The sequence below is a fragment of the Haliaeetus albicilla genome, chromosome 5 (genome assembly GCF_947461875.1).
Source record: "Haliaeetus albicilla chromosome 5, bHalAlb1.1, whole genome shotgun sequence".
NCBI classification, from domain to species: domain Eukaryota; kingdom Metazoa; phylum Chordata; class Aves; order Accipitriformes; family Accipitridae; genus Haliaeetus; species Haliaeetus albicilla.
This window is the reverse complement of record NC_091487.1, coordinates 12,970,534-12,997,213: the sequence shown is the minus strand read 5'-3', so window position 1 is coordinate 12,997,213 and position 26,680 is coordinate 12,970,534. Positions and strand designations below refer to the sequence as shown.

At 39.1% G+C, this 26,680-nt stretch overlaps 1 protein-coding gene across 1 annotated transcript in view; it reads left to right on the top strand.

Moving 5' to 3' along the window:
* Positions 1-24,529, top strand: part of DYNC1H1 (dynein cytoplasmic 1 heavy chain 1) — a 46,714-nt gene extending 22,185 nt beyond the window's left edge. Inside the window, exons 33-78 of the mRNA XM_069783449.1 lie at positions 154-392; positions 503-659; positions 1,052-1,279; positions 1,515-1,745; positions 1,878-2,018; positions 2,280-2,513; positions 3,093-3,299; positions 3,386-3,507; positions 3,882-4,047; positions 4,284-4,447; positions 4,724-4,853; positions 5,636-5,769; positions 6,033-6,147; positions 6,275-6,436; positions 6,513-6,727; positions 6,815-7,019; positions 7,158-7,331; positions 7,432-7,551; positions 7,681-7,801; positions 8,412-8,607; positions 9,241-9,358; positions 10,231-10,446; positions 11,005-11,217; positions 11,406-11,533; positions 11,953-12,106; positions 12,913-13,059; positions 13,141-13,291; positions 13,500-13,753; positions 13,924-14,058; positions 14,156-14,250; positions 14,342-14,516; positions 15,966-16,041; positions 17,195-17,355; positions 17,631-17,742; positions 17,825-17,885; positions 18,274-18,397; positions 18,744-18,857; positions 19,151-19,321; positions 19,533-19,750; positions 19,975-20,078; positions 20,480-20,691; positions 21,541-21,694; positions 22,506-22,648; positions 23,053-23,221; positions 23,587-23,714; positions 24,151-24,529. Of these exons, the coding sequence (XP_069639550.1) occupies positions 154-392; positions 503-659; positions 1,052-1,279; positions 1,515-1,745; positions 1,878-2,018; positions 2,280-2,513; positions 3,093-3,299; positions 3,386-3,507; positions 3,882-4,047; positions 4,284-4,447; positions 4,724-4,853; positions 5,636-5,769; positions 6,033-6,147; positions 6,275-6,436; positions 6,513-6,727; positions 6,815-7,019; positions 7,158-7,331; positions 7,432-7,551; positions 7,681-7,801; positions 8,412-8,607; positions 9,241-9,358; positions 10,231-10,446; positions 11,005-11,217; positions 11,406-11,533; positions 11,953-12,106; positions 12,913-13,059; positions 13,141-13,291; positions 13,500-13,753; positions 13,924-14,058; positions 14,156-14,250; positions 14,342-14,516; positions 15,966-16,041; positions 17,195-17,355; positions 17,631-17,742; positions 17,825-17,885; positions 18,274-18,397; positions 18,744-18,857; positions 19,151-19,321; positions 19,533-19,750; positions 19,975-20,078; positions 20,480-20,691; positions 21,541-21,694; positions 22,506-22,648; positions 23,053-23,221; positions 23,587-23,714; positions 24,151-24,279 (7,323 nt within the window). The 3' untranslated portion in view covers positions 24,280-24,529. The remainder of the gene's footprint in view (positions 1-153; positions 393-502; positions 660-1,051; positions 1,280-1,514; positions 1,746-1,877; positions 2,019-2,279; positions 2,514-3,092; positions 3,300-3,385; positions 3,508-3,881; positions 4,048-4,283; positions 4,448-4,723; positions 4,854-5,635; positions 5,770-6,032; positions 6,148-6,274; positions 6,437-6,512; positions 6,728-6,814; positions 7,020-7,157; positions 7,332-7,431; positions 7,552-7,680; positions 7,802-8,411; positions 8,608-9,240; positions 9,359-10,230; positions 10,447-11,004; positions 11,218-11,405; positions 11,534-11,952; positions 12,107-12,912; positions 13,060-13,140; positions 13,292-13,499; positions 13,754-13,923; positions 14,059-14,155; positions 14,251-14,341; positions 14,517-15,965; positions 16,042-17,194; positions 17,356-17,630; positions 17,743-17,824; positions 17,886-18,273; positions 18,398-18,743; positions 18,858-19,150; positions 19,322-19,532; positions 19,751-19,974; positions 20,079-20,479; positions 20,692-21,540; positions 21,695-22,505; positions 22,649-23,052; positions 23,222-23,586; positions 23,715-24,150) is intronic.
* Positions 24,530-26,680: the final 2,151 nt, after the last annotated feature.

The following is a 26,680-nucleotide window of genomic DNA, read 5'->3' as shown; positions in this document are numbered from 1 at the left end:
AATTGAAGTTTATGTATGAGACTAAACTTCATTTTTTATTATGAAACGTGGAAAGCTTTTTCCTTTTTTCTTGTCTTAAGCAAGCAATACATAGAAGCTTAGATTGACTACTGACATTAAGACTTAGTTGGTACATCATTTCTTCTGTCACAGGTTCTTCAGCTGTATCAGATTACACAGATAAATCATGGATTGATGATGGTCGGTCCCTCTGGAAGTGGAAAGAGCATGGCTTGGAGAGTACTTCTGAAAGCCCTCGAACGGCTGGAGGGTGTGGAAGGTGTTGCTCATATTATAGATCCAAAAGCAATCAGTAAAGATCACCTCTATGGTACTTTAGATCCAAACACCAGAGAATGGACAGATGGCTTGTTTACACATGTCCTAAGAAAGTGAGTTTTTAATAGCACAAATTAAAAATGGCCAGTACATTTGTGCCATGAATAATCTGGCCTTACTGAGTCTTTGTTCTCTACTGCAATAAATATTTCCTTTAATGTAGAATCATAGACAATGTGAGAGGTGAACTACAAAAACGCCAGTGGATTATCTTTGATGGTGATGTAGACCCTGAATGGGTTGAGAACTTGAACTCTGTTTTGGATGACAACAAACTGCTGACTCTGCCAAATGGAGAACGTCTCAGCCTTCCGCCAAATGTAATGCTACATTTTTTTACATGTGCTTATGTGCTGTCCTGTAAACTTGTTGCTTTTATCTTAATCCATACTAGTGCTGTCCTGCTTTGTCATCACAAGCAGAGTAATACTGATCTCAGGTAGCGGCTTGCTGGAGTTAGGAGCTTTTGTGGAAACAAACATTTCACGTTATACTTACTCTGACCCTGTAAGACAAACTTTGTGGATTATATAAAAGTCTAGGGTAAAAATCAATAACGATGAACTTAGAATAGTTTAATACTGCTGTTGATGATTCAAAGGCTAAATACAAATTATTTTAAAAGGTCTGGTTTTTGGGGGGAGTTTTTTTGTTTTGTTTTGTGTTCATTTGTTTTTACTTCAAACTCTTGTTTTAAATTTCTACTCTTTAGGTGCGTATCATGTTTGAGGTACAGGATCTGAAATATGCCACCTTGGCTACTGTGTCAAGGTGTGGCATGGTCTGGTTCAGTGAAGATGTTCTCAGTACAGACATGATATTCAATAACTTCCTGGCCAGACTGAGAAGCATTCCTCTGGATGAAGGTGAGGAGGAAGCTCAGCGAAGGCGAAAGGGCAAAGAAGATGAAGGAGAAGAAGCAGCATCCCCAATGTTGCAGGTATAACTTAGATTACATTATGGGATAATTTAGTAAGAATGCTTGTATCACAAGTAGTATGGTGTACTTAGAATTTATGACAGCCTATCATAGAAAAGCTGGCTTCCTCTTTACATATTTTTTCTTTATTTTAAAGAATATTGAACTCTGAAGCATCTAAAACAAAATTATTTCCTGCTGCCTGGTAATCAAATGAGAAGCAAGCGCTTTCAGCAGTGTTTGTCTCCCCCAACAGATTCAGAGAGATGCTGCAACAATAATGCAGCCATATTTCACATCTAATGGCCTGGTAACTAAAGCACTTGAACATGCTTTCAAGTTGGAGCATATTATGGATCTCACCCGCTTGCGCTGTCTTGGTTCTCTGTTCTCCATGTTGCATCAAGCTTGCCGCAACGTAGCCCAGTACAATGCCAATCATCCAGACTTTCCAATGCAGATAGATCAACTAGAGCGTTACATCCAGGTAAATACAATATGCTGCTATAAGTGACTGCTGTGTTTGACATGTCAGTATAGCAGCTAGATTTGATTTACTGTTTATTAAGTTTTGTTCCATTACACTAAAACCAATAGCTGCTTTTGCTGCTTCTTACAGAGGTACCTGGTCTATGCAATACTCTGGTCTCTTTCTGGAGACAGTCGTTTGAAAATGAGAGCAGAGCTGGGAGAATACATCAGGAGAATTACCACTGTGCCACTGCCGACTGCACCCAACATACCTATAATTGACTATGAGGTAAGCCTTTCTTATGCTAGAAGTATTGCTCTTTTGTGTTCTTAGAAGCTTGCTTTAGATTTTGGAGATGAAACTGGGAAAACAAAACACTAGACTATTTTAAATTTTACAGTTTCACAGTTCAGCGAACAAGCTGCCTCTTTAAATAAACACATCACATTTGATGCTACAAACTATTGTATGGTTTAAAAAAAAATATTTTAACTAAGGTTGAGCTATATTCCTTTTCTAAATTGTCTGATCATGTTTTTGTGCTCCTAGGTGTCCATTACAGGTGAATGGGTGCCGTGGCAATCCAAGGTTCCTCAAATTGAAGTTGAAACACACAAAGTTGCAGCTCCTGATGTTGTAGTACCAACCCTAGATACAGTTCGCCATGAAGCATTGCTGTATACTTGGCTGGCAGAACACAAACCTCTAGTACTGTGTGGCCCACCAGGTTCTGGAAAGACCATGACCCTCTTCAGTGCTCTCAGAGCTCTGCCTGATATGGAGGTACACAAGACAGTGTGTGTGTATGCATGCCTGCACGTATGTGTGAATTACGGAGTAGTAACAAGTCTTTAATCTTCTTAAAGATTAAAGGAGTCTTGATTTAGCATGGAAATGATTTGCTAGCCAGAATTCGGTGATACCTCCACCTCAGTCAGTCATGTGTATACATAGCAAAAAAAAAATTATGTTGAGCAGAATCTAAAATTTATGTCTCAAGATCCTTAACCTAAAAGCTACTTCCTTCCTTTGCCGCTTCAATAATACAGGAGCATTCCTCCATTTAGTATTTTAAAACCTGTGGTAATGTTTAGGAATAGTTCTTGTCCTTCAGTGTATTTAGGTGAAGTAACAGTTACATGAAGCTATGATGTTCTAAGGACAAGGTTGGGCAGGAGGCACTGCTGCGTGGTAAATGGAGAACCTGCAGTGGGAAGCAAACAGTATACAGGCAGTAACCTGAAATATAGATGGTATATGTACTTCCACTGTAGAAAGCCAACACCTGTTTTCAGGACTCTTGATAAACCCTTTTTCAAACCTTAGTGTATGTTAACTATTTCTTTTCACTGTTTTCTTAAGGTGGTTGGACTCAACTTTTCTAGTGCTACTACTCCAGAACTGCTCTTGAAAACTTTTGATCACTACTGTGAGTACAGACGTACACCTAATGGAGTGGTGCTGGCTCCTGTTCAGTTAGGAAAGTGGCTGGTGCTGTTCTGTGATGAAATCAACTTGCCAGATATGGATAAGTATGGCACACAGAGAGTCATATCCTTCATTAGACAGGTTTGTTTTCCTTTGTAACCAACTATACTGTAGTTATTTTCAGGGAAATACAGTGTTCACTGATTTTATTTTACTTTTATTTCCAGATGGTGGAACATGGAGGATTCTATCGTACATCAGACCAGACGTGGGTGAAACTGGAGAGAATTCAGTTTGTTGGTGCATGTAATCCACCTACTGATCCTGGAAGAAAACCTCTGTCACATAGGTAATGTATCTAGTAAACTGTATAGCAACAGAATAGGGGTCAAAATTGAAGCATTGACTATGTGATCTGTTCTTAATACACTTGTTTAACACCAGCCCTGCTGAAATCGTGTTCCTTGCTTTTAAACCAACTCCTAGTTGGTTCTTTACCTGACAGCCAACCAGTGGACTCACTGTTACACTTCTCAACCTGTCTGAAATGCTGTGGATACTTCAGAATGCTTTTTGGTCCAAGTCACTAAGGAGCAATCAAACTAACTGCAGTTACTGCTGATAATTTTGAAACAAGCAGTTATTTAATTTTGACAAAAGATAATGGAAATAGTACAGGCTGTAATTTTACTCTCTGAACTGTGTAATATGCTAACCTTTCAGATTTTTACGACATGTTCCTGTGGTTTATGTGGACTATCCTGGACCAGCTTCACTTACTCAGATATATGGAACATTCAATCGTGCAATGCTAAGGTTGATCCCATCACTTCGCACGTATGCAGAACCTCTCACTGCTGCTATGGTAGAATTCTACACAATGTCTCAGGTAACTTGTTAAATACAACCCCAAGCTCTAATCAGAAGTTTTCCTTTTATGCTGAATCATTTAACATGCATTGTTTGCCTTTCATACAGATAATATGTGTACAACTCAACTAATTACTTGAGTTCTGGTAAAAGCCACTGAATGATGCTAGCAAAGTAATATCTTGCAATGCCAAGGCCTGTAAAAAATATGGTGCAACTTTGGGATGAAGTAACTAATTAAGTGTAAATTTTTAGGAGAGATTCACTCAGGATACACAGCCACACTACATCTATTCACCACGTGAAATGACTCGATGGGTGAGAGGTATATTTGAAGCATTAAGACCACTAGAAACCTTACCAGTTGAAGGCCTTATCAGGATTTGGGCCCATGAAGCTTTACGTCTCTTCCAAGACAGGTAAAATCAACATGAGATGGGGAGGAAAAAAAGAAGTTTCAAAATTAATTTTCCCCACTCCTTGCCAATTTTCATTAGAAGACCAAACTGCAGTGTGCTTCGTGTTAAATAGCTGGAATACAAATGATAATATTTCCCTACACTCTAACTTGATGCTCTTGGGAGTAGTATCTGTGCAAAGCAGAAACATACTTTAGTGGTAGCCCTGCCATGTGATGTGATTATATCCTCCCATTAACAGAGGATTTGTGGTCACTGACTTGTTTCTTTATCCAGACTTGTAGAAGATGAGGAGAGACGCTGGACTGATGAGAACATTGATATGGTTGCTCTGAAACACTTCCCCAATATTGACAAAGAAAAAGCTATGAGCAGACCTATCTTATACAGCAACTGGCTGTCAAAGGCAAGTAAAAATTTGGGGGGAAAAAAAAATAGTTTGGGAGCAACTGAGTGATGCAGCTCTTATGACTATATTAACATGATAATTGGTGCGCATCATTTTGTTAAACTGATCTCCAAGAAGTTCTTACTATGATTATCTGAAGTGAACTCTACCACAAAGTTAACAGCTGTTATGCCAAGGATGCTATTGTAAGATCTACCACAGTACATAAAGGCAGTATTATTTCTCAAGAACAGTATAACACTCCCAGAAAGTTGCTGACAGTTATTGCTTATGGAGTCTCTTGGATAAGGCAGTGACCCTTGAACAATACTGATATTATAAATTTTATGGTGGACTGTTTCTTGCAATCTGGAGTGGTCCAGCTGGGCAATCTGTAGAAATCCTGCTGGGCCAAGGCAAAAGTCCATCTAGCCTGCTACCCACCTCTGTGACCAATAGCAAGTGGCTAGGAAAGGCTGTTTCAAATAAATTGGGGGAGTGAGGGAGGGGAGTAAGTCTGTCATGCTACTTCCCAGTCTCTTTGGTGACTGGCAGGACAGACTCAACCTATGGTAGGTTCGGTAGGTACAGTGTTTAAAGCCCATGCCGCTGTCTGTGGCACTATAGGCTGTGGACGTGTTCCTGTGCAAGTTAAATGAGTGCAGCATTCTTAAGCTTTTGTAGAGGATTGCTACTTTAAGTATTCTAATAGTTCTGCTTTCATCTACTCATAAGAAGTTGATCCCTAAGCAAAATTCCCTTAATCTTTAATTCCATACTGTATTGACTGATTCTTTTAGGATTATATTCCAGTGGATCAAGAAGAATTAAGAGACTATGTGAAAGCTAGGCTTAAAGTCTTTTATGAAGAAGAACTTGATGTACCACTTGTTTTGTTCAATGAAGTCTTGGATCATGTGTTAAGAATTGACCGGTAGGTTGAGACTTCAGTTGCTGCTTGTATAAATAGTATTTAGAGACTTTTTCTAAAACAGAGTAGCCTGAGGACAGAGTAAATGAGAATGGAGCATGATCCCATTTTTGTCCATAGATGATATACTGCTGGCCTCCAGATAGCAGGATCCTATCTGGAAAGGTGTGTCAGTTTTGGTACTAACTTGAAGTTTAGGTGTTCAAGGAAAAGCTTCAGTAAGTTGATAACACTTATCAAACATACTTGGTTATGTTCTTTTTCAGAATCTTCCGTCAGCCACAGGGTCACTTGCTGCTTATTGGAGTCAGCGGAGCAGGGAAAACAACCCTCTCAAGATTTGTTGCCTGGATGAACGGTTTGAGTGTCTACCAAATTAAGGTTGGTATGCCAGTTTAACTTAAAAAAACCTGTTAGTCAAAACTCTTAATTTCTTAAATATTGACTGCTAAAATATGCTATTAAAAGCTAAACCGAAATGTTAATAACCAATGTTAAATCTTACTAGGTTCACAGAAAATACACAGGTGAAGATTTTGATGAAGACCTTAGGACAGTATTGAGACGTTCTGGCTGTAAAAATGAAAAAATAGCTTTTATAATGGATGAGTCAAATGTGTTGGATTCTGGATTCCTGGAGAGAATGAACACTCTCCTAGCCAATGGAGAGGTAAGAAGATACTAAATAAATACTTAAAGCACCTTTTTACAACTATAAGCTACAACAAAGCGATCTTTTGAATTAGGTTCCTGGTCTCTTTGAAGGAGATGAATATGCCACCCTCATGACTCAGTGTAAAGAAGGAGCACAGAAAGAAGGTTTAATGTTAGATTCACATGAGGAACTCTACAAATGGTTCACCAGCCAAGTTATTCGCAATCTCCACGTTGTGTTCACTATGAATCCATCTTCTGAGGGCCTGAAGGACAGGGCAGCTACCTCTCCTGCACTCTTCAACAGGTAATTGCTGTATATTCCAACACGTATTACAAGTACTGTTAACAAAGGTACTTTTGGGGACATCTTCACAAATGCTTTGTATTTCAGGTGTGTCTTGAACTGGTTTGGAGACTGGTCAACTGAGGCGCTGTACCAAGTTGGCAAAGAGTTCACAAGCAAAATGGATCTTGAGAAACCAAATTATATTGTGCCCGATTACATGCCAGTTGTGTATGATAAGCTACCACAACCACCATCGCACAGGGAAGCTATTGTTAATAGTTGTGTGTTTGTTCATCAGACGCTTCATCAGGTATGTCATTATTACACTGCTTAACTTACACTGATCTCTAGGCCACAGCATCATGCATCAGTTTCCTAAAAAGTATGATCTTTGGCATCCAAATAGATATAAAAACAATGCATAATCTACAACTTTTCTTCCCTAAAGGCTAATGCTCGTCTGGCAAAACGAGGAGGCAGAACCATGGCAATCACACCACGCCACTATTTAGACTTCATCAACCATTATGCCAACTTGTTCAATGAGAAACGAAGTGAATTGGAGGAACAGCAAATGCATTTGAATGTTGGTCTTAGAAAAATCAAGGAAACAGTTGATCAGGTACTTATCTTTGAAATTTTGCCCTCTATAAGGCCAGAGTGATTAAATATATCTCTGTGCTTAATATGAATTCTTTCTCCCATCTTACAATCTATCTTAGGTGGAAGAATTGCGGCGTGACCTAAGAATAAAGAGTCAGGAACTGGAAGTGAAGAATGCAGCAGCCAATGACAAGTTGAAAAAGATGGTGAAAGATCAGCAGGAAGCTGAGAAGAAAAAGGTAAAAATCTTTGTTAAATCTCTGCGCATAGTAAGTATTTTTATTTATGAAACAGAGCCTGCAGAGCAAACACTGGAAGAAGTTCCAACTTCTAAAAAGCAGTATTTTGTCTGTGAAATTTCCTTCTAGGTCATGAGCCAGGAGATTCAGGAACAGCTGCACAAGCAGCAGGAGGTCATTGCAGACAAGCAGATGAGTGTGAAAGAAGATCTTGACAAGGTGGAGCCTGCTGTCATCGAAGCTCAGAATGGTATGTTAGCATGTGAAGAGATCACACTATAGTCTTGGATCTAAAACTGGAGTCTATGGGAATGTTTTGGTGTGGTCTGAGTTGGTCCTGTTTAACAAAAGTGAAGGCTCTTAGCATTGAGCTAGACAGTGTTGAAGAAATTCCTAGTCTTTGAGCTGTGATTTTCTGCTGTTTGTAGTACTGATCTTGATACTCCTTTTATGGCTTGTGGCTTAGTTTCTGGCAGACCAGCTCTAGTTATTTATTCAGTCTATGTATTCATAAAGAAAGCTCATAATCAGAAAGGCTACTGATGCCTTATTGCTGGACAGGCAGCGCACAGTCAAGCTGTCCATTTGTTAAACTGGATAGAGGAATCACTGCTTCAAGTGAATCATTTTTAGGTAGCAGAATAAGTTGCCTGTGGCCAGTTGGCAAGTTGACATTCACAGAAGTTTATCTTGTGATACAGTCGTTTGAATGTTATGCACTAGTATGTGCTTCTCTAATAACCTCAAATTCCTTTTGAGAATCTTGAAGCATTTTTACAAATCCAAGGTATTTTAATGGACTTTGCTAACTGTTTGTTTTCTTCTTGATCAACATTCATCATTTTTCTGGCACTGGTTAGCTGTGAAGTCGATAAAGAAACAGCACCTGGTAGAGGTCCGTTCTATGGCTAATCCACCTGCAGCAGTTAAGCTAGCACTGGAGTCCATCTGCCTATTACTAGGTGAAAGTACAACTGACTGGAAACAAATACGTTCCATCATCATGAGAGAGAACTTCATTCCAACCATTGTTAACTTCTCTGCTGAGGAAATCAGGTAAGTGTGACATATTTATATGAATAAACTATTTACAAAGCTATGGAGGGTCTTAACTGGACTTTTCTCTGTGTATTGCTTTGGTAGCACTTCTTTTGAGACTGGTTTATTCCTGCACGTAGTGAATGCGTAGATGGTATGGGAAACAGACTAGTGAAGCAAAGGTACATCATGCAAACTGAGACAAAACAGCTGCTGTTGAGTAACTTCAAGGCATGGTTGCAAAGCAGTGTGTTGCTGTCCGAAGCCATGTTATTAGTTGAAAGTAGTTTTGCAGCAATAACAGACCAGGTTGCTGAGGGCTTTATCCAGGCTGACCTAGCTGGTTCTGAATCTGAGGGGAAGGTCAGACTAGAGACACCTGAATTCCCTTCCAACTCCAAATTTTTCTGAGCGGAGTTAAGCAATTTGTGAGTGACTAATCTTAAAATCTTGTTAAATGCCTTTTATCACCCATAAGCTGTAATTTCTGAAACATCTTGAGCTAATTAAAACATCCCAGCTACCAGTCAGCAAAACTGCTAGGAAATGTTCATGTTGGCTGTGGAAGGCAGGCAAGATAATGGGATACTGAACACCTGTGTGGTGACAGACAGTGTACTCATGCTATCTTTAAAAACTTTTGCCTTGCAGTGATGCCATCCGGGAGAAGATGAAGAAAAACTATCTGTCAAATCCAAGTTACAACTATGAAATTGTAAACAGAGCATCACTGGCCTGTGGACCTATGGTGAAATGGGCAATTGCACAGGTAAAGTCAGTACTGTGGGGAAACAAACACAAGGTAAAAAGAGTGAGCCTGAAGACATATAACCATGTCTAAAGGCTCTGAACTTGCCTCTATTCAACTAAATATTGCAAAATATTTTGTTTCAAAGAAATTGGTAGATGGTTCAGATGAGTGATCGTGGGCCTGTAGTACTGTGCCAGAGGACTAATGTCTAATTGTTATACAGCTTTTGCACCGAGAAACTTAAGGTTTACCATAAACAGTAGCAGATCCTTGCTGTATGTAGTGTCATTCTACAGGACAGGACAGTTCTCAACTGGAAAATGTAATGCAGTCCTCTTAATAGAGACTGCATAAGTTTTTGTCTTGCCTCAGAGTGGGGCACACTCACAGGCAGCTCTGTCAAGGACTTTTAGGCAGACTTTTAAATACTTGACTAGTTTTCTAAAGGAATAGGCTTTTGGGAAGATGCCCCCAGACTGAGATATCCAGGAATGGTTTTAGTTGCTGTTGGTTCAATACAGCAGAATGCTTGGCTTGTTAAAACTGTGCCTGCTATGAATGGCATGACGCGGAGAGACTATTTAGCTTGAATCTTTCCAATAGCCCGTATCCTGATTGTTCTGTGGCTTAGCTATGCTCAATTCTTTACTAAGAAAGGCAGATTAGCACAGTACTGGCATAGACACACAGTCAAGTATTTATGCAAAACAGTGCTATACGCTACTTAATGTGTATATTAATAATGTGTATATTAAGCATATTAATTCTTACACAGGTCATAAAGTACCTAAGCTTAAAATGATGCAGTTGATAGTATATACCTGAATGCTGTGATTCTTGTTAACACGTGTCACTTCAGAAAGTAAAAAGGTCTTACTTACTGTTTACAGCTGAACTATGCTGATATGTTGAAAAGAGTGGAACCGCTACGCAATGAACTGCAGAAGCTGGAGGATGATGCCAAAGACAACCAACAGAAAGCAAATGAAGTGGAGCAGATGATTCGTGATCTTGAGGCCAGTATTGCCCGTTACAAAGAAGAATATGCAGTACTGATTTCGGAGGCTCAAGCTATTAAGGCAGACTTGGCTGCTGTGGAAGCAAAGGTAAGACTTATATATCAATAATTTTCCATTCTTTGATTTTTGACAGTTGGAAACTGAACCATTCTTCAAACTTGTGACCGGACTTGGGTGCTTCCTCTGTGTAGCACATTTGAGCTGTCTGTTTCATCTCTGGATGTCATGAAGCTTCTTAGGCTACTGAAACCTGGCTGGAGTTAGAAATCTCAGCTCACGTAGCTAGTCAATTAACAAGACGGTTCACGTAAGGCTTAAAATAAGTAGAAAGTGTTTGGAAACAGATGGGTGTAGTGTAATTGTAATGTCTTGACTGGACTGGAGAGGGGGGCAGGGGGAGAATTCCTCTATGTACTTGATCTAATCATTAGCATGTCACTACTATGCTAGTACTTAGCACTTTTAAGTTCATCAAGATAACAGTTAAAAACAACATAATAAATCAACACTGAAGTGAAGAAACACAACTTTAATTTCATTTCAAGCTTTTAAATTTAACTTGGGTCAATATTTAAGTGTCCTGAGAGACTTGTAATACTATAAAAATCTGTCATCTAAAGAGTCTACTTCACCACTTATTTCTAGGTAAACCGTAGCACAGCTCTTCTGAAGAGTCTTTCTGCTGAACGTGAAAGATGGGAGAAGACAAGTGAAACTTTCAAGAACCAGATGTCTACTATTGCAGGAGACTGCTTACTTTCAGGAGCTTTTATTGCCTATGCTGGCTACTTTGATCAGCAGATGCGTCAGAATCTGTTCACTACGTGGTCTCACCATTTGCAGCAAGCAAATATCCAGGTAAAGATACAGTCACGAGTTAACTGCAAATCAATTTACTGCAACAGTTAAAAGAAGCTTTAAGATTGCTAAGTAAAGAATGGAGCTATTGGAAAAGAATACCTTGTAGAGCTGCATTTACTCAAAACGTCTTCACCAGCTAGTTGGAGAATCTCTAGTCAAATATTAACTCTATGTACTTCTTGCAGTTCCGTACAGACATTGCAAGGACAGAGTACCTTTCCAATGCAGATGAGCGGCTTCGCTGGCAAGCAAGTTCTCTACCTGCAGATGACCTGTGCACTGAGAACGCCATCATGCTCAAGCGGTTTAATAGGTATTTCATTCTAAGATGTAGAATTCTAAAGTAACGTTCTTGCAGCAGGCAGGGTTTTGCACCTATCAGAGAATCACAGTAACTCTTTCAAAGCACTGTTTCACTGTTGTGAGAGCTTCTAATGTTTGTAAAAGCTTCTCAACTGGTTGTAAACATAAAAACTCTCATTTGTCTTTGCTTGCCTTTTTTGTTATGCTTAGCTGTTAAAATAAGTTGGCTTGAAATGAAGTTGTTTTGTTGCCCAGTACAGACTTACCTTTCAAAACTCTGAACTGAAATAAATTATTGAACCTGGCCAACTTCTTCAATACACAAGCTTTTAGAGTTGAGACTAATAATGCAACCTAAATTCGTAAAACTGCTTAGAGGCTGTCTGCAGTTAAAACCCAAATAATGAAAGTGTTTTATTACTAACTTAGGTATCCATTGATCATTGATCCCTCTGGGCAAGCTACAGAGTTTATCATGAATGAATATAAAGACCGTAAGATAACTCGTACTAGTTTCTTGGATGACGCTTTCAGGAAGAACTTGGAAAGTGCCTTGAGATTTGGTAACCCACTTCTAGTCCAGGTTAGTTGCATGATCGTGTAAAAACTGTTTAAAATTCTTGAATTTTGCCCTGTGTACTAGAAAAGTTTGCAATTGTTCTGTTAGTAAGATGCAAATGACTCTATTTTCAAACCATATTTTAACAAGTGAACTAGTACGGAGTGATATGCAAGGTGTTAGATCTGAGAAAAATACAGTTAGTGAGATACACAATCAAAAGAACATATTTCCTTTTCCCACCATTTCAAGATCAAATGCTTTTATTTTGAAATGATCTTTCTTTACCTCCACTCTATAAAATGACATGCAACCTGTTTGTCTGTTTCTTTGTTTCCATATGCTATCTCTTGTCATAGATAATAGCACCTAAATACAGCTAGTTATCTAGAATTAAATGTACTCTGAGTAGCAGGAGGAGGTTTCGGTAATACAAAGAAATAGGCAACTGTAGGAATAGTTGACTTTCACTTGAGATGAATGTATTTTTTGTTTCTTCGTATGGAAATGGGAAGACAAGGGATTAGCTCATAGACAAGATCAGTAACTGTTGCTTGTGCTGCTTAGGATAGGGCTTATGGATTAGAACTAACACAATTACAACCATTAATAATACTCCCCTTCTGAGATTTTGTATGCTAATAGCCCAAATTCTGTGCTTGTGTAGCTCAACTACAAATCTAAAGCGGAAGAATGTTCTGAACATGATCCATATTCCAAACCAACTGCAAATTGCTTGCTTACCAGAGCTTTAAGCCCCAGTTGAACCAGGATTTTTAGTTTGAGACACTTGCAAGCAACAGAATCTCTTAACACATCTCTGCTTATAGGATGTGGAGAGCTATGATCCAGTTCTGAATCCTGTTCTGAATCGTGAAGTCCGGAGAACTGGAGGCAGAGTTCTGATTACTCTGGGAGACCAAGATATTGATTTGTCACCATCCTTCGTTATCTTCCTCTCTACCAGAGATCCAACAGTAAGTAAAACAAAAGGCTGGCCTGTTTGTAGAAATAGGATGTCAGAGAGCTGAGAAAATTTTTCGTGTTTCCTGTGATAGGTTGAATTCCCACCGGACCTCTGCTCTCGTGTTACATTTGTGAACTTTACAGTAACTCGCAGCAGCTTACAGAGCCAGTGTCTAAATGAAGTCCTGAAAGCTGAAAGACCAGATGTTGATGAAAAACGCTCTGACCTGCTCAAGCTTCAGGGTATGCTTACCAAAATTAAAGTAACTTCCTCCTGTTGTAAAAGAATACAATGGCTTTACTGTAGCTGTAGAAATACATAGTGAAATATCTTTATAGCTGATACTCTTGCTTTTTCAGAATGTCCAATGGGAAAGCATACACAATTCATATAATTCTTAGAAACAAACACTCCTATAAAATACGTAACCTAATTTTTCTTCTAATTAAGGTGAATTTCAGCTGCGCTTGCGTCAGTTAGAAAAATCCCTGCTACAAGCGCTTAATGAAGTGAAGGGACGTATCCTGGATGATGACACCATCATTACTACTCTTGAGAACCTGAAGAAGGAAGCAGCAGAGGTCACCAGGAAAGTAGAAGAGACTGATATTGTCATGCAAGAAGTGGAGACTGTTTCTCAGCAGTACTTGCCTCTTTCTACAGCATGCAGCAGTATCTACTTTACTATGGAGTCACTGAAACAGGTAGGATGAATTGTTCTTCCTAGAGAAGCTTCATATATTTACTGTTCAAAGCTAAATAGGCACTGCCTAACTCCAGCCCTGGCTACCATATTGCAGTTTGGTAGGCATAAGCCATTGACTATCAAACAGCAGGACTCTAGAGAGAAAAGCCAAACTCTTGTGTCTTTCAGATACATTTCCTGTACCAATACTCTCTCCAGTTTTTCTTGGACATCTATCACAATGTCTTGTATGAGAACCCGAACCTGAAGGGAATTACAGACCATACTCAGCGTCTCTCAATCATCACAAAGGATCTCTTTCAGGTTCAGTGTTTTAATCAGTAAATGTAATTCTTTCATCATTTTGAAGGGTTGGAGTTCAAGGCCTCTTATGCTGCTAACTTCACTGTTTTGTCGGTAGGTGGCTTTCAATAGAGTGGCACGTGGCATGCTGCATCAAGATCATATAACATTTGCTATGTTGTTGGCCCGGATTAAACTGAAAGGCACTATTGGGTAAACATTTGTTTTCTAGCTTCATTTTAGTTGAAAAAGGGAGGGGTGTCTTGAAGGCACCTAGCTAAAGTCTTCTTTTCCCTTACGTTAGGGAGCCTACATATGATGCAGAATTCCAGCACTTCTTGAGAGGGAAGGAGATTGTACTAAACACTGCATCTCTCCCCAAAATCAATGGTTTGACTGTAGAACAAACAGAAGCAATGATGAGGTTGAGCTGCCTTCCTGCGTTTAAGGACCTTGTTTCAAAAGTTCAGGCTGATGAGGTGAGTGTTGGCTAGGGTTCATTTCTGCACTAAACTATCCGGTTAAGCTTTTTAGGTGTCTGCTTCAAGAGCTTCACGCTTACAAGCAAGCTCTTCTAGTATGAGAAGGGAAGCCTTACAGATTGACTAGTTGTGGAAATGAATGTTCTTACTTCATTTGTAATCCAGCTATGAAACTTGAGTTGTAAATACCAGCATTGTTCATCACTCAGCCTTGGAAGCAGCTTCACCATTCATCTAACTTTGTGATCAGCTTTGGTTCCTGTGGTAGCAGAAAGTCCAATACTGTGTGTCTTTTACTGTATTGCTATTGTGAAATAATTACGCAGTAGTGGGGAGCAGCCCTAGCTATACATAACATCATAATGGTGGGCTCTTGGACATTATTATTTTGAATAAATTTGGATAGTGCTCAGCTGCTGAACACTCTGCTCCTTCTCGTGACTGAAGTGTTCTAAGAATACACATGTCCCCTGACTGTGAAACTGTATGTTCCAAAATATGTCCATATCTTAAATAGTACCTGTTTGGTTGCCCTGCCTAGTTTTTATATTTAAAGTTGAATTCTCTTGCTGTGTCGCTAATTTTCCTCAAACTCTTCAACCTGGGGTAAAATAACATATAGCTTGGGCTGGGACTTGGTAAAGATCTTTAGAATTAGTGGTGGTGGAGGCAATGCAGAATTAGGGCATATCAGTGAAATGATTGGACACATCTAAAGAAAGCATAATAGACGAAGCATAGTTTGACTTTTAGATGTGGATTTTTGTTTTAAAAAAAACAGAACTTGGAGAAATTTATTGAAGAAAAATGAGTCGAGAACTTAATAAACGTGGTGGTCAAGTTGCAGTCTTGCTCAGGGAAACGTTCAAACCATTTATATATATGAAACACTTAAACCATACATGTCTATAAGCCTTGGAAAAGACTGAACTATGTTGAGTGTTGGACAACATTTGGGGCTAAGTTTAATGTTTGACTTAATTTTGTTAATATAATAGTGCTTCTGTTTAATAGTGTTAGCCCTGTCTTATTTCTCAAGACTTACTCATAGATGGAAGCTCAAATGCTTCATCTGGTACTCAATCTAAATTTTTGTTCTAAAGGTAGATGATTAGGTATGAGCATTAAATGGGGAAAAATCTTATGAACTTGTGCATTTCGTTGTTTAAACATTTAGCTACTCATTAGAATTTTTAAAGATCTGTTTGCAAATCCAAACCGAGGCTAGTAGAGTTTGGACTGTACCAAGTTCAACCCTACCCTAGCAATCTTTGTTTCCTGCTGAAAGTTGGTATGTAGCTGAACACTTCTGCAGTACATTAAATTCTAGATTTTAAGGCTGAGATTGAACATCTCTTGTACCATGAACAGGACCTGCACCTTGCAGCAGATTTTTGCTGCCATGAAACTCCATTTCAAGTTTTTTTGCATTTTCTTTCAATATAGCAATTCTGTATCTGGCTGGATAGCAGTTCACCAGAGCAGACTGTACCATACCTTTGGACTGAAGAAAAACCTGCAAGTAAGTTATTGCACTAGTGTCCAAACCAATCCTACTGTACTAATCTAAGTACAACTACTATGATTTTAAAGCAATTCTAAAGTAGAACTTTAATTTGGACCTTAATGCCTGGGAAGATGATAAAGTTGGGATTGTGAAAGAACCTCAGGTCTGGTGGGTTTGGTTTTGTCGGTTTGTTTGTTTGTTGGCTTATTTTGTTTTTAAAAGCAAACTTTTATAAGCAATAGTTACTACACTTGGTTCCTGCACCTCAACCTGTGATCTAGTCTTCCACCAAGGATGAAACGTATTTCTACAATCTCATTAGATTACATAATAGTTTGGATTAACCTTAGTCATTGCAAATCTGGAAACAGCTCAATACTTTAAACAAGACACAGATTTTCTGAGGACAGGGCTGGTCTACTAGAATGTTTCTTCCTGCAGTTGTATCTACGCATGAAGTATTAATTCTTGCTGCATTAGTTGTTAGTGCTAATTTGTTAAGAGTTAGAACTTAAGGGTAATTGTTGCCTTACAGTTCCTCCCCTGTCTGAAAGGTAATGTTAGGAAGTGTTTGACATCTGTGATCATTCGGGGCTCATTCCTGGAGGTGGCTTTCTAAATTAAGGATTCTAAGCTTGTGTTTACTAGCTACCGTAAAGCTGCTTGACCATTAACTAAAGCAACTCTAGGTCACCTATCCTATCTATGCTAGACAAGTATACAATACTTCAAAGTCTAGCAGAACAGCAGATTATTGAATGACTGAGAAGATGTGAAGAGATCTATTGTCCCTGAAAGTTAAAATCACTTCATGGCAGTTCTTCTAGAGTGTAGATTTTGTAAGCCAGTAGCATTTCAGTAGAATGCAAAAGCATCTTGCCAAGGTAGGCTTTTAAAGGGCTCACAACATGAGCAATTGAGCAGGTAATTAAAATGTCACAGAAAACAAACCAACTGAAGATGGTAAGTTTCTTTGGACTGTCAAAGTGAAGACAGAATATAAGCATTCCATTAAGATGTTGCAACAGATCTTTCAAAGCAATAATTGAGTTTCTAAATATCTGGTCTTCAGAACAAGATGGGAAAAATTGAACAGAGAACTGGAAGAGAGGAAGATGTTGAGGATGGTTTTCTTACCTTTCCATTTAATCCTGTCTCCTTTTCTCAGCTCCTATTGGACAGGCCATCCATCGCTTGCTTCTGATCCAGGCCTTCCGTCCAGATCGTTTGTTGGCAATGGCACATACCTTTGTTTCAACAAATCTTGGAGAGTCTTTCATGTCCATTATGGAGCAGCCTTTAGATCTGACACACATTGTAGATACAGAGGTAACCTGCTTGTTTTTGAAAGGCTAAAATCCTGAGGTAATGCTTAGCGCCACCTTGCATGAGTTCTATAGTGAGTAAAGCTATCCTCCGGAACATTTCTTCCACTTACGCTTCTTCCCATGGTATGAGGAATGGATTGTTTTCCTATTTGTTAATGTAAAACTAAGAGTAGCGTAATGTCTTTAGCTAGACAGAGCGAAGAAGGACTGAGCTTACTGCATTCTCGTATTCATGTAGTGACTGATTTGTATCCTTTTAAACTTCTCGGACAACAGGTGAAACCTAATACCCCTGTGCTGATGTGTTCAGTGCCTGGTTACGATGCCAGTGGTCATGTTGAAGACCTTGCAGCTGAGCAGAATACACAGATTACCTCTATTGCTATTGGTAAGAACATACCTTATTTCATCATCTAAGCATAAATGAAATTGTTAGCAGTAAGAACTTTAGCAACCTCTCTGTCTTTTAGGTTCTGCTGAAGGGTTTAACCAAGCAGATAAAGCAATAAACACAGCAGTGAAATCTGGAAGGTAAGTTCTATCTCCTTTGTAGCTAGAATACTGCCTAGTAGAAAGGTAAACAGGGGAAGGGGGAAGTAATCTATTGGCTAAATGGGTAAAACTATGAGTAAAAAAAAATTGGGACTATCTTCTGAACTGAAATTTGTAATAACTTCAGCATAGCTGTTCACAACTTCTCTTTGATTTAAATATTTTCAAGAGAAATAGGTTGTATCTGCAAAACAGGAAAGTTAGCCCATTTACAGTATACAGTAACTGATTCTGTGTAGAAGACAGGTTTAAAAGGGAGGAAAATCTGTAGTATAGATACCATATTCTGTTACTCTTTATGGTGATTATAGCCAGGATCCCTAAGCTGTACGCTAAAAAGCACTTGTTCTGTTTCAAAACTTCACAGATGGGTAATGCTGAAGAACGTTCACCTGGCTCCTGGCTGGCTCATGCAACTAGAGAAGAAGCTGCATTCCCTACAACCCCATGCTTGCTTCAGACTCTTCCTTACCATGGAGATTAATCCAAAGGTAATGTTGATTTGAAATTTGATTCTCTGATAGAGTAACCAGCTTGCAGAGCCAAGAGTGCTACTACCTGGGGAAGGTTTTCTCATGACTGCCTTTCTGCAGTAAAGCAAAAGGAGAATACATGTTTGTCAGGGTGGTTACTAGCCTTGGTTTCTGATAACTTAATTGTAGCTGAAAACTTCATACCATTCCTTTTGCTGCTTCCCCTACCCTGCAAAAGAAAGGTAGGACTTTACTGTGTGTGCTTACAAGGAGGTTTTGAAGCTAATGCAAACTGTACTGTTAGAGGCATTTAATTTAGTGAATGCTAAAGGAGCTGGATTTGAGTTTATTGATCTTTTTCTAGGTGCCAGTGAATTTGTTACGTGCTGGCCGAATCTTTGTGTTTGAACCTCCTCCTGGTGTAAAGGCAAACATGCTGAGGACTTTCAGTAGCATTCCGGTTTCTAGAATGTGCAAGGTAAGGCTGCAGTTTGTGTAGATGAAAGAAAATGGAAGAATGTTTTCATTAAAATTTTACCTTAGATGATAAAACCTCAGCTTCTAAGATGTACATAGAATGCTTTTTCTCTCATGGAAATAAAGTAGTAGTTGCTTCTTCTGTTGCTAGAATATATTCAGTTTTGGTAGCAATCTAGCATCAAAGCTGATATTTTCCTAGCCTTTTAGCAGCCTTTGATTTTTATCAGTTCACTTGAGTAACAGTTGTGGGTTTTTGTTTTGTTTTGTTTTTTTTCCCTCTGCACTTCCTAGTCTCCAAATGAGCGTGCTCGTTTGTATTTCCTCCTTGCCTGGTTCCATGCCATTATCCAAGAGCGCTTGCGCTATGCTCCGTTGGGTTGGTCCAAGAAATATGAATTTGGAGAATCTGATCTGAGATCTGCCTGTGACACAGTAGACACATGGTTGGATGATACAGCGAAGGCAAGTAGTATTGTGTACTTAGGTATGGGTAATACTTAGATTACTTAAGATCTTCAGTAAAGCAGTCTGTTCCTGGAAGCATGTAGTAAGCTAAATGAGTAGGCACAAATAACCTGATGGCAGTTTAACTTAGTTCTTGAATTTGATTCCTCGATCAGAGGAGATGTGAAAAGGATTGTTTCCTGCTAATTACATTGCATTTTACTTACAGGGTCGCCAAAACATTTCACCTGATAAAATCCCCTGGTCTGCACTAAAGACACTGATGGCACAGTCTATCTATGGAGGTCGTATTGATAATGAATTTGATCAACGTTTGTTAAACACTTTCTTGGAACGTCTGTTCACTACTTTAAGTTTTGATAGTGAATTCAAACTGGCTTGCAAAGTTGATGGACACAAAGATATTCAGATGCCAGATGGAATCAGGTATTTTTTTCTTTATCCTGATCTCTATGTACAACTTCTCTTTTTTTAAATTTAAAAAAAAAAAAAAAAAAACCCACACACCACACCACACCCCCAAAAAAAAAACCCTATCCTGTATCTCTGTGCTGGAATTTAGCCGTGTAAACATTTGTTTCAGGCAAAGAATTACCTTGCCATTCTAATAGGGGAAGCCTTCTAATGAATATTAAAACTCTGACTTGCAGGCGTGAAGAGTTTGTCCAGTGGGTTGAGATGCTGCCAGATACACAAACACCGTCATGGCTGGGCCTGCCAAATAATGCAGAGAAAGTTCTTCTCACCACACAAGGTAAAACCAGAACTTTAACAATGTCTTGCATAGATTACTAGGCCACCATTTAAACTAAACAGCAGAAGAGAAATATAAATCCTGCTGCAGAGTTGATAGCCTTCCCCTCCTCCTTCAACGTAGTTGGTTTAACTTCTGCAAGGTAAGACACTCAAGTAGTCCAAAAACTGACCAATAGCTTGTGAACTAAAAAAGCAGTTATGTTCAGCCTCTCAGAAGTCAAGCTCCCATCTTGATTCTGGAAAGCTTTGTTGTCAGCTCTGGAGCCACCTTACAGCTAGGCAGTTCTGAATCTTAGGTCTAGACTAGGGAAAAAGAAAAGTGCTAGTTCTTGCATGTAATAGAATGTTTTCATCTTGATGCCAGTGCTTCTCTGATTAACAGCATATCTTCTGTTTTAGGCATAGATATGATCAGTAAAATGCTGAAAATGCAGATGCTAGAGGATGAGGATGATCTAGCTTATGCAGAAACTGAGAAGAAGACAAGAACTGATTCTACATCAGATGGTCGCCCAGCCTGGATGAGAACACTGCATACCACAGCCTCTAACTGGCTTCACCTTATCCCACAAACTCTAAACCATCTGAAGCGGACTGTGGAAAACATTAAGGTAAGAACTAAGTTTTATCTAACATGGGCATAGGAAGTACACAAGTTCTGATGCATTGGAACAAGTGCATTGTGATTTGCAAGCGCTGATTAAGCTATTTGGGGGGGGACAATAGAACCTGTACCAACACTATGTAATGCCCTGCTGGGTTTCTTGAAGTGCTCTTAAAAGTTGGTTTATATCTTCGGGGGATTATTTGAAGAAATACAATGGCAAACTGTCTATTAAGGGTACCGCTTCTAAGCTTCTCTGTGATCAGGTACCAAGAAACAAGTGCTCTTCCTGTTGTACTTGTAGCACACTGACTGCTACTTATGATATTGCCTCTACAGCCAGTGCACGTTAATTACTGCTAAAATTTAGTGATGGTCAGTGAGGAGAGATAGAGCAGCAGCTTCTGCTAACTGGGAACAGAAATTGCAAGGGCTGGAGGAAACTATTGAGGTCTGGACAGTAGTACCCTAAGCTCTAACTCGGGAATAAGCTCCCCAGTTGCATGTGCCCAGGATTGCCCAACTGCTGCTAAAGACTTACTCTGGGATAGTAGGTGAGAACCTTTTGTGCTGATGAAAAGGAATCTCAAGTTGATTGGAAGGAGCTACAGCAGGCAGTCTGCATTAATTATTCAACTAAGACTTCTACTTTCTTGCTTCTCCAAGGGAGAGGAGATTGTCGGTTGCAAAACAGTCTCTGCAGTCACTTTCTGCACCATAGACTGCATCTTCATGTTTAATGTTTGTAGTCACAGTGTCACTGGTCGGTGCATCCAGGATTTTGGGATTGCTTTTTGTAGCAGTTCTCCAGCAAGAACTTTGATCTGCAACTTACTTTCAATGTTTTGACAATCAGGATCCTTTGTTCCGATTCTTTGAGAGAGAGGTGAAAATGGGAGCTAAGCTGCTTCAGGATGTTCGTCAGGACCTTGCAGATGTGGTTCAAGTGTGTGAAGGAAAAAAGAAACAAACCAACTATTTGCGTACACTTATAAATGAACTGGTAAAAGGTATGGTAATTCAAATTAGCATCTCTCAGTGCTCTCTTTACCTCTTGCACTCTGTAAGTTAGAGGCTATTATGCTCAGCAGCTTAAAAAAAAAATGGCAGGAAAATTGGGACTGACTTTACCATTTGATACAAGCAATACTTTTGAGTCGAGCATAAAATGCCAGTTGGTTTTGTTTGGGATTTCAAGTTGAGATAGCTAATGGTACAGGCTTTCTGGTACAGTTAACATCAGCAGCTTAATTTCTAAGCTGAAATCTTACTAAATTCTTTCAGTGTCTGAATTGTGATGCAGCAAAGTTATTATACCACAAAGTGAGTAATATTACTCCTATAAAAATCTCCTAGAAAATATTCAAGTTCACTAAACTTCTGTTTCAAGATTATACATAAATGTGGAATTTTCACAGACATCCTGCTTCTAGTAATACATGAAGATCTGCTGTCTGCTTTGAACAAAAGCATTTCCTGAAACACAGATACTTGACCTCTTCATTTTTTTCTAACAAACTCAAATCTTCGTGAAAACTTGAAGAGCGGTTACTGCAGTATATAGCTGTGTGTAACTGAAGTTGCTGTTGCAGGGTTTCTGTAACTGGATGTCATTTTAAATAAATAGTAGACCTGGAGGCCATCTGCTTTGTAATCTTTGAAAGTGCATTCACTTACTAAGGAGCCTTTTATGATAGAGGCTGACTGATACCCTGGTCCAAGTCTTAAATGGCTATTGTGAGGAAAAAGTGAAGTGTCAAAATAGTGTGTAATTCTAACATGTATGCAAACAAAACTTAATTCTGTTCACATTTTTCACAGGTATTTTGCCTCGTAGCTGGTCTCATTACACAGTGCCAGCTGGTATGACTGTTATTCAGTGGGTGTCTGACTTCAGTGAGCGCATTAAACAGCTGCAGAATATTTCCCAGGCAGCTGCTTCTGGTGGAGCAAAAGAACTAAAGGTATCTTGTGCTGACTTCTTTTAGAGGTTATTGGTGGAGCTGTGTAACTACTTCATGGAGCCTTCACATGAAGGCTTCTAAATAGTTCCTCAGGCAAAACAACTTCAGTCAGTGCTTGTAAATACTGTTGAGTATCTCCTGATCTCAAAATGGTGAGGCTTAGCAGGCTAACTGTTCATACAGATTAGAGGGAAACTTGGTATTTTAGAATGATAGAAGTAGCCTTATGAGCAAGAAGCAGTTTAGCAGTTACACAGTGTTCCAGTAGCAGCAGGAAAATCTTAACGTAAATAGGTTGCTGAAGTAATATTTATGATAATCATTAATTAATAGTGAAGCTGATATACTTTTTTCTCTCTTTTTTTTTTTTTTTTTTTTTTTTTTAAATCCCCCGCTCCAAATAGAACATCCACGTGTGCCTTGGTGGCCTGTTTGTACCAGAGGCATATATTACTGCTACAAGACAATATGTTGCCCAGGCAAACAGTTGGTCCCTTGAAGAACTCTGTCTTGAGGTCAACGTTACAACTACACAGAATGCAGTACTGGATGCATGCAGTTTTGGAGTCACAGGTAAACTTAGCAGAAAGAAGGGGTCCTTGCTCTAAAATATTTTCAGAAGCTTCTGGTATTAAATAGGCTATATCAAATGAAAAAGGTCATACCATTGCAAAAGTTAAACAACTTCAGAAAGTGTGTATTAAAGATCAGTTTAATACTAGTTAGTAGGGATATACTTACAATGCTAACAAATTTGAAGACTCAGGTCAGTGTATATTTGAGCGGTATTGGATAGTATATCTGCTACCACCTCTTTATTTTGCAGTATGAAATACTTACCTCTCATTTAGTGGACTTGGCCCTTAAATGATGCATAGGGAGGCAATGTTTGGATGTATGAAAGCTCTTAGAACTCTAAAGCATGTTTCAATTTACAGGCCTGAAGCTTCAGGGAGCTACATGCAGTAACAACAAGCTGTCACTTTCGAATGCTATTTCAACTGTACTGCCCATTACGCAGCTTCGCTGGATCAAGCAGACAAATGCTGATAAAAAAGCAAATGTTGTAAGTATTGATAAAAATAATTTTAAGAAGAACTCTCATAATTAGATATACCTAGCAATTTTTTTCCTGAAGCTTTATGGATACTTTTATCAGGCACCACAAATCAAATTGTTCCTTTCTAATATTCTCAGTGTCACTTAGGACCTAAATTCCAGGCTAGCAGCAAACAGACCTAGTGCTGACTAGGTCTTTCCTTTGTAGTTAGATAAGAAGGAGAGCCATCCAAAAATATTAATGCTGTTCAGGCCAAAACTTGAATTTATACTTAAAAAGGCTGTGCTTTAGGTGAATTTATTGGGCCTGGTTTATTTCTTATATTTTTGAGTTATCTGAGACTAAATTCCCATCTCATAAATAGCATGGAGTATTATAGAAACTTCTTATGCTCTTCAGCTACCTTACATAACTCTTCTTTTATATTCATGCTTTTTCCCAGGTTACTTTACCAGTTTATCTGAACTTCACTCGTGCTGATCTGATTTTCACGGTTGACTTCGAAATAGCTACCAAGGAAGACCCCCGTAGCTTCTATGAACGTGGTGTTGCAGTTCTCTGCACTGAGTGAAAAGATTTGTTTTAACTGGTAATGCTGTAGTAATTGTCAGTCTTCTATGTAGTATTCACCTGTATACTTTTGTAACCTGGTTAGGCTGGTTGTTAGATGGATTAAGTTGACTAGAAAGAAAGGGGGCGGTGCATTGGAAAGCTGATAGGCTAGATTTCTTCGAAGGAAAATTGAATGAGATCTTTAGATGGTTATTGGTAGATGTGATATTTGATGGATCATGTTATATGAAATAAAATCTATAGCAAGACTTTTGACTCTCTGTTTCTGGAAGTAGAATTCTTACGGTGATTTTTTTGGTCTGGAAAAACTACCTATGATCTTTTCAGAGAATAACAAGTAATAAGTCAGTATTCAAGCGTACTGGTGACCTTCACACAGCTCGCTCAGCAGCTGGTTCAGCTAACCTCCAGTAACAAGAACCTTGGAATGTAAATCTTCAGTGCAGTAAGACACAAAGCCTGACATTATCTGCTATGGTATCTGATGCCAGTGCATGAACTATTTGTAATGAACTGGCTCTTGCTCAAAGTAACCTGCATTTACACAGCTGCTGAGATGCATTCAGAAGCTAGAGTATCTTAAACAAGACTTTCTTGTCCTATTGACCACAGGGCTGCTTCTTTCCGAAGTTGCTTTTGTGGTGAAATAAGCCTCTAGTTTCGTGTCTCGTTAAGCTCAGGAGGATAGTATTAAAGGCTTAAACAAGGAATTACAGTACTATTTCAGAGATGCAGATGTGACCAACTGTTAGCAAATTAGGAAAGCTGAGAGTTCCTGCTAATTGCTTGTGTTGCTGTAATGGTTTGGGTATTTGCTTGCTTTCTCTGATAAATTCATGGGGTAAGCATTTCTACCCTTCTCGCCCTCCTGTCAGAACACCTGTCCTCTCTAACAGCGGTTAATACCAAGTGTTCAAAGATGCAGATGAAGAATACAGGTGCATAGCTTTTCAATCTCAAAACAGAAATCTCAGGAGCTCCTTCCTTCCAGCAATTTCTCCTATGAAAGCAGTGACTTTCTGAACCTCCATCAACTGCAATATTTTTTCTGTGGTAAGTGGTTCTACAGCGCAGGCCTGGACTGGGAGGAAAAATTGTTATCTCAGCCTGCCTCACATAACTTGTTTCAGCTGATGCCTAACTAGCTACTAAAATAGAGAATTCCTGCTCTCCATAGTGTTTTGTATAGTTAATCTCTGTAGGTTGAACTGTCCTGGCTGGTTTTATTATCTTATAAAGAACGAATCCCAGACCAATGCATCAGGTAATCTTTGTCTGCTGCCTGTAGTTCTCGTATGCAATTGTGAGGAACAGAGATGGGAACTGCATGCATTGTCGAAGATCAGTTTTAGCCATAACATAGTGCCCTTGTGCTGGTTCAGCTTCTCTAAGTTGCTTTCCTTTCCATCACCAGAATACTAGTATTTGGAATTCATACTGTCACTCCCTACAGGATCATTTCAAATAAATACATTCTACAGTAAGGAAGCAGACCTCCTGCTAGCGGTGTGTTCTGCATACTGGTTGCAGTGTGAAGTAGTAGCTTAAATATGCACAAGTTGTAGCTCTTAGCACCTTTCTTTCAGCAACTCCATCTTGTGCTTAGCTCCGCACCTGGGCTGTGGTACCAGCTTACAGCTACTATAAAAATCTTCCGTTAAACCAGTTCCACCTATCAGCCAGTACTAATGATATCAAGAGAATCTCAAATATGCGTGAAGTAGCTAGAGCTTCCCAAACTCTTCAGCTCTTTATACATTAACTTCTGCATTAGGCCTGAATTAAAGGTGCATTTTCAGTTCAGAATTTAATCCACAGTTGTATTCTCATACTGAATAAGCAGACTTTGAATGTCTGAATATATACTGTCTCATGTGGCTTACCCTTCAACTTCTTTCTCTACTGATTGTTCCTGTACTTTTTTTTTCTAGTGGATTATTTTTTTCAGTATGCTGTGTTAAATAACTGGTTTAAGTGAAATCCTCAGTAGCTGAGTTTAGGGTTCTTGGCTGCAGTTTGAAGGTCAGTAGTTCAATTTTATTTAGTCTCAGATGAGGTGGCTGAAGACCATTCAGCAGATAGCTAGGACTTAAAAGGGTGTAACTTGCCTGACACAGGGCTGAAGGGTTTGGCTGCATCACAATGTCATATTTTTGAAGCTTTTCACAAGCCTTAATTCTAGAGATCTGTGGCCTAGCTTCAGTACACACACAGCTATAGCTGCAAGGGGTTTTGCTGCAATTAACTTACTTGACTGTGTTCACTGCAGCATTCTTTGCTGCTGGGGCACGTCAGAGGGCAAGCACAGTAGCTTGCGTCTTGGGGCAAAGACCTCTGAAGCTTATTGTTCTAACCAGTTTGTTTCCAAGCTGACTAAAAAACACCCCCATATCTCCAGA